Source organism: Gadus macrocephalus, chromosome 16 (genome assembly GCF_031168955.1).
Source record: "Gadus macrocephalus chromosome 16, ASM3116895v1".
Classification (NCBI taxonomy): Eukaryota; Metazoa; Chordata; class Actinopteri; order Gadiformes; family Gadidae; genus Gadus; species Gadus macrocephalus.
Window position 1 is genome coordinate 28438544 of NC_082397.1, and position 6850 is coordinate 28445393.

Sequence of the window (6850 nt, forward strand, 5' to 3'; positions counted from 1 at the left end):
CGGGGAACCATCCAAGCTGTGTACAGTAAGGATGGGACTCTGTTGACCTCAACTGAGGAGGTCGTCGGACGTTGGAAGGAACACTTTGAGGAACTCCTGAATCCGAATAACACGCCCTCTATGTTGGAGGCAGAGCTCGAGGTTGATGGTGTTTCGTCGTCAATTTCCCTGGTGGAGGTCACTGAGGTAGTCAAACATCTCCGCAGTGGCAAAGCCCCAGGGATTGATGAGATCCAGCCAGAAATGCTAAAGGCTCTGGGTGTTGAGGGGCTGTCATGGTTGACACGCCTATTCAACATCGCGTGGGAGTCGGGTACAGTGCCAAAGGAGTGGCAAACCGGGGTGGTGGTTCCCCTGTTCAAAAAGGGGGACCAGAGAGTGTGTGCCAATTACCGGGGTATCACACTTCTCAGCCTCCCTGGTAAAGTCTACTCCAAGGTGCTGGAAAGGAGGGTTCGGCCGATCGTCGAACCTCAGATTGAAGAGGAACAATGCGGTTTTCGCCCCGGACGTGGAACTACGGACCAGCTCTTCACTCTCGCAAGGATCCTGGAGGGGGCCTGGGAGTATGCCCATCCGGTCTACATGTGTTTTGTGGATCTGGAGAAGGCGTATGACCGGGTCCCCCGGGAGAAACTGTGGGAGGTGCTGCGGGAGTATGGGGTAAGGGGGTCTATCCTCAGGGCCATCCAATCTTTGTACTCCCAAAGCGAGAGCTGTGTTCGTGTTCTCGGCAGCCAGTCAGTTTCGTTCTCAGTGGGTGCTGGTCGCCGCCAGGGCTGCGCCTTGTCACCAATCCTGTTTGTGATATACATGGACAGGATATCGAGGCGTAGTCATGGTGGGGAGGGGTTGCAGTTCGGTGGTCTGAGGATCTCGTCACTGCTTTTTGCAGATGATGTGGTCCTCATTGGATCATCGGCCTGTGACCTTCAGCACTCACTTGATCGGCTGGCGGCCGAGTGTGAATCGGCTGGGATGAGGATCAGCACCGCTAAATCTGAGGCCATGACTCTTAGCAGGAAACCGGTGGATTGCTTACTCCGGGTAGGAAATGAGTCCTTAGCCCAAGTGAAGGAGTTCAAGTACCTCGGGGTCTTGTTCGCGAGTGAGGGTACTATGGAGCGTGAGATTGGCCGGAGAATCGGAGCAGCGGGGGCGGTATTGCGTTCGCTTTACCGCACCGTTGTAACGAAAAGAGAGCTGAGCCGCAAGGCAAAGCTCTCGATCTACCGGTCGATCTTCGTTCCTATCCTCACCTATGGTCATGAGGGCTGGGTGATGACCGAAAGGACGAGATCGCGGGTACAAGCGGCCGAGATGAGTTTTCTCAGAAGGGTGGCTGGCGTCTCCCTTAGGGATAGGGTGAGAAGCTCAGCCATCCGTGAGGAACTCGGATTAGAGCCGCTGCTCCTTTACTTAGAAAGGAGTCAGCTGAGGTGGTTCGGGCATCTGGTAAGGATGCCCACTGGGCGCCTTCCTTGGGAGGTGTTTCAGGCACGTCCAGTGGGGAGGAGACCTCGGGGAAGACCCAGGACTAGGTGGAGAGATTATATCTCAACACTGGCCTGGGAACGCCTCGGGATATCCCCGTCAGAGCTGGTCAATGTGGCCCGGGAAAGGGAAGTCTGGGGCCCCCTGCTTGAGCTGCTCCCCCCGCGACCCGACCCTGGATAAGCGGATGACGATGAGGATGAGGATGTTCGTTGTTTCGACTCCCCCTTGCGCATCTTGGCGGAGAAAAGGAATATGTTTCTGCCGGCGACCCGCCGCCCACTCTCGCGGGAGTCTCGGGTCTCGCGAGGTAACGAATTGCTTTACGGCACAGACCCCCAAACACGGAACCGGCTCGATATAAACACAAGTAACTAAGGGATTGTTACATTAAAGAGACAGAGAACTAAAAAGAGACAGAGAAACCCAATGTCGGAGGAACAGAAGAAGAGAAAAGGGAGACTGACCTACAGAGAGGCAAGACACGAGTAAATGTTGGGCAAGCTTTTCAGGAATAGCGTGAACTGAAAGAAAAAGAAGACTGCAAATCAGACGCCGACTTGGCCGTGTTGCTTTTGAAATTGAAAGTACCCTTGGGTGAACTTTGTCTTCGTGGTATTCTTGATGTTCATAGTCTCTGTACAAATGTGTTTGCTCAACCATTTTGTTGTGAGCCCTGTAAAAATTGTTTTCTCGACCGTTTTGTTGTGAGCCCTGTATTTTTCTAGCTTGCTTGGTTGCAACCATATAAACACCTTTGTTTCCATGGGTGTTTTGCTGTTCGTCTGTCTCGTCCCCCAGATACAGACTGAATCCCCGAATCCAGGTTCTTGTTTATTTAGATTATTATGTTGGCCAACACTCTTACACTGATTGTTCTGTTCAACCTAAGATAACACACACACATATATATATATATACACAAATATATACATATATACATACATACATACATACATACATACATACATACTAGAGCCCGACCGATATATCGGCAGGCCGATATTATCGGCCGATATTAGGCATTTTTCAAACTATTCGGTATCGGCATTTATAATGGCCGATAAATGAATATAAAAAATAAAAAAAAAAGTCTGTCCACCAGAGGGCGCTCTAACGCCCAAACCCGGTGATTCAGCCAGAGTTAGGCAGAGTGAATGACGGAGATTGACGGTGATCATCGGTGTTGTTCATGTGTGCAAGTGTGTTCATGGTAAGTTGGCAAATGTCACGGGACATACATTGCTTGAATAACAATTAAAAGAACATCCCCATCAATTCTCTAAAGTCGATAAGCATGACTTAATTCATGACTACCATGTCCAGTTTTGCTGTTGTTACGTGTTAGCTGAGAGTGAAAAGGATTTAAAGGATAACTACAAATAACCAATGTTAGGGAAATGTGTTTGTTTTGTTGCGCGTTTCTGGATTTTTTTTTTAATATATATATATATCGGCCGATATATCGGCATATCGGTTTTTTAAATCACAAAATATTCGTATCGGTATCGGCCTCAAAAATTCTATATCGGTCGGGCTCTAATACATACATACATACATACATACATACATACATACATACATACATACATACATACATACATACATATATATGTATATATCTTTATTTTACTTTGCTAAAAATATGTATAATATTTCTGATATTGCATAGCTTCTCCCCACCCAATTAGGCTAATAAAGTAATGATAAAAAATAAAATAATCAGCCCATCTCCTGCTTAATCAGGAGATGGGCCAGCCCGAGGATAGGGACGGGAAATATTGGCCCGGCCCGCGGGTCGGGTCAAAGGGAATCTAAGCTCTATGTGTGAGTGCCTATCTCCACCTACTGAACTACGCAGGGAATATAATCCTTAACCCTGCAGTGTTAGTGCCTTGCTCTACCCACTGAGCTACACAGGAATATAACACCATGTAGCGTTAATACATTGCTCTACCTACTGAGCTACACAGAGAATATAACCTCTAACCATGTAGTGTTAATACCTTGCTCTACCTACTGAGCTACACAGAATAGTAGCCAGCTAGTGCCTGGCTCTAGCGGTTCTCAGGGAGTGCAGGGTTAGGATGGACAATAGTGTCTGCAGATGCTGCAGACTACCACAGTTCCTTACCACAGAAGAAGAACCACTCATTTCACTTATCATGTGTGGAAATTTCCACTGAGACACAAACACACGAGTCCTGATCCCACTTTCCACACTAGCCGTGCGCCCTCCAAATATGTTCTGCCAGAAACAACAGCTGCAGTAGGAACCACAAAAACCAGCTGAATATATAAATATACCATTAGAGGGGTGGAGAGAAGAGAATGGGAAAGCAGAGGAGAGAAAATGGAAGGTGAGGAGAGGAAAGCAGAGCAGAGGAGAGGGAAGTGAAGGAGATTAGAGGGGAGGGGTGGGGAGGGGAGAGAAGAGGAGAGGAGAGAGGAGGAGAGGAGAGTGAAGAGGAGAGGAAAGCAGGAGAGAGGAGAGGAGGAGATGAGTGGAGAGGAGAGGAAAGGCGGGGAGAGAGAAGAGGAAAGGGGAGGATAGGCGAGGAGGAGGGGAGGAGATGAGAGGATAGGAGGAGAGAGGAGAGGCGGGAGAGGAGAGGATGAGAGAGGAGAGGAGGGGGGAGGAGGAGAGAGGAGAGGAGATGAGAGGAGTGTAGAGGCGGGGACTGCAGGGAAGAATACCATTGAGCCGGAGAACAGAATGAGTCACACTCTTTCACAATAACTTAATGAAATTGCCTTAAACACAGGCTCCCCCCTGCACAGGCAGGGAGGAGGAGGAAGAGGGGGGGGCAATATTCTGTCTGTATATCAGAGACACACAGAAAGACAGAGGTTAACTCCATATTATCGAGTTATACAATATACTTATTTGAGATTATAAACCAGTTCGTCTTCCAAGAACCCCCCCCCCCCCCCCCCCCAACACACGTACACGCACACACACACACACAAACATACACACACAGTAGAATATAACAACAGACAAGATGCATGTGTGATTAGTGTAAATCACTAACGGTGCCTGATGTGTTAGCCGGCTGATGTGTTAGCTACCTACCATAACGTACTGCTACCTATAACCTACTACCATAACATGCTACCCCTTGGAAACTACATCCTACTACTATCTAAAACTACTACCATAAAATACTACTTATAAACTACAACCTACTATGATCTATAAACCATGACCATAACGTACTACTACCAATAAACTACTACCTACAATGTACGTACTATGCCCTATTAACTACTACCATAATGTACTACTATCCATGAACTACTACAATGAGGTACTACTAAATTGCTACCTTATATGTACTACTACCTATAAACTACAACCTACTACGATCTATAAACTAGTACCATAACATACTACTACCTACCATAACATACAATCTATAAACTACTACCACAAATGTACTACAACCTATAAACTACTACAATAACATACTGACGTATAAACTACTACAACAACATACTACGACCTATAAATGACTACTACAAACGTACTACGAGCTATAAACTACTACCATAACGTACTTATACCTATACACTACTACAATAAGGTACTACTACTTATAAACTACTACAATAACAACGTCTGGAACGGCACCCCTGAACACATTACAGCATTACAATCCATCACACAGTTCAAAAAGGCATACAAACTTATACTCCTCAATACCTACACTTGCAAACACTGTTCATAGACCACAGTATATGAGATTGTCCTACTGATGTGCTCTGTTCCTGTTATGTACTGTATGTAAATGTGACTTGTGATGTGTTGTTGTGTACCTATTATATGGTATATGTGCTGCAGAACAGGAACCTGCTGGAAATCAGCTTTATACTGAGTCAGGCCCGTTTTAAATTGTAACTTTGTAACCACTAATATTTCCGGTATAATAATAAACAAAAAAAATAAATAATAAAAAATATAACGTGGGCTACGTACTTATACCTCCTGCCTATCTGATTTGAGGACTCTCTCATATAGATGCTACAACAGAACCAGACCTCATTTGTGATGAAGGGTGACAGCAGACAGACAGACATCCGAAAATTAAGTCACACAGACAGATAGACAAACAAACCCTTACACACGCACACGCGCGCACACACACACACACACACACACACACACACACACACACACACACACACACACACACACACACACACACACACACACACACACACACACACACACACACACACACACACACACACACACACACACACACACACACACACACACACACACAGTGTTTTCCAGAGAGAGGGCCGTGTGGTTGTGCGGCTACAGAACACGCCCATATCCGCGGCACGCCACGCCTTGTGCTCCGGGTCATCATCCTGTGGTCGGTCGGTGTTTAGGCCGAAACGGAGCGAACCGAAACACTGAACAGGCCCGACGACACGTTTAGCACGAGCTACCCATTGCACCAGAGCACAAAACACAAAACACAACACACACACAGGCCGAGGCCCAGGCCCCCAGCTGTCTGAAGCCCGCATCTCAGTACCGAGAACAGAGGAGCACCCCCCCCCCCACCCACACATATCTACACACACACACACACACACACACACACACACACACACACACACACACACACACACACACACATATCCACACACACACACACACACACACACACACACACACACACACACACACACACACACACACACACACACACACACACACACACGTCGTAAGATAGCGGGTTTAGCTGGAGCTACAGCCGGGATGCAGCGCAGTGTGGCGGGGAGGAGAGATTGACTCACCGCTGCGGGACGGCGGATCGGCGGCGTTATTCCCGGGTTGTTGATCGGTTGGACCGAGGTACCGGCATGGAGTAAACCTCCTAGATACCGCTCACACACACACATACACACACACACATACACACACACACATGCACACACTGCTCCGAGCCCAGCTCCATACCGTAAAAAACGGGGACGCGCCTGGATTCCCTGCGCGCTCCCGATGGCTTAGACCGCTGGTTGCTCATCTTACTGGGATATAAAATATATTATACACCATTTCTCATTATAATATATCATAAACAATGTTACATGATGCACTATAAATCATAGCTTATCATATTCATCATAAAGGCCTAATGTAAAATATCTATTGGACTACAATCCATATCATCCTATAACCTCATACGTAACATAGTTCCTATGTAACTATGTCTTCCATATGTATCATACATAGATTATAATAATACAGCATGTATCATATCATGCTACAAATATTATCATACTGGGATATTATATAGCTGATTATTAATGGTATTAATAGTATCATATCATGTTT

The 6850-nt window shown here is 46.6% G+C and overlaps 1 protein-coding gene across 3 annotated transcripts in view; it reads right to left on the reverse strand.

The window, feature by feature from the left end:
* raph1a (Ras association (RalGDS/AF-6) and pleckstrin homology domains 1a) overlaps window positions 1–6518 on the reverse strand; it is a 129768-nt gene extending 123250 nt beyond the window's left edge. For all 3 annotated transcript variants that reach the window (XM_060074658.1, XM_060074657.1, XM_060074656.1), the window contains exon 1: window positions 6310–6518. In XM_060074658.1, coding sequence (XP_059930641.1) covers window positions 6310–6414 — 105 coding nt within the window. In that variant the 5' untranslated portion in view covers window positions 6415–6518. The remainder of the gene's footprint in view (window positions 1–6309) is intronic.
* Between the last annotated feature and the right edge of the window lie 332 nt (window positions 6519–6850).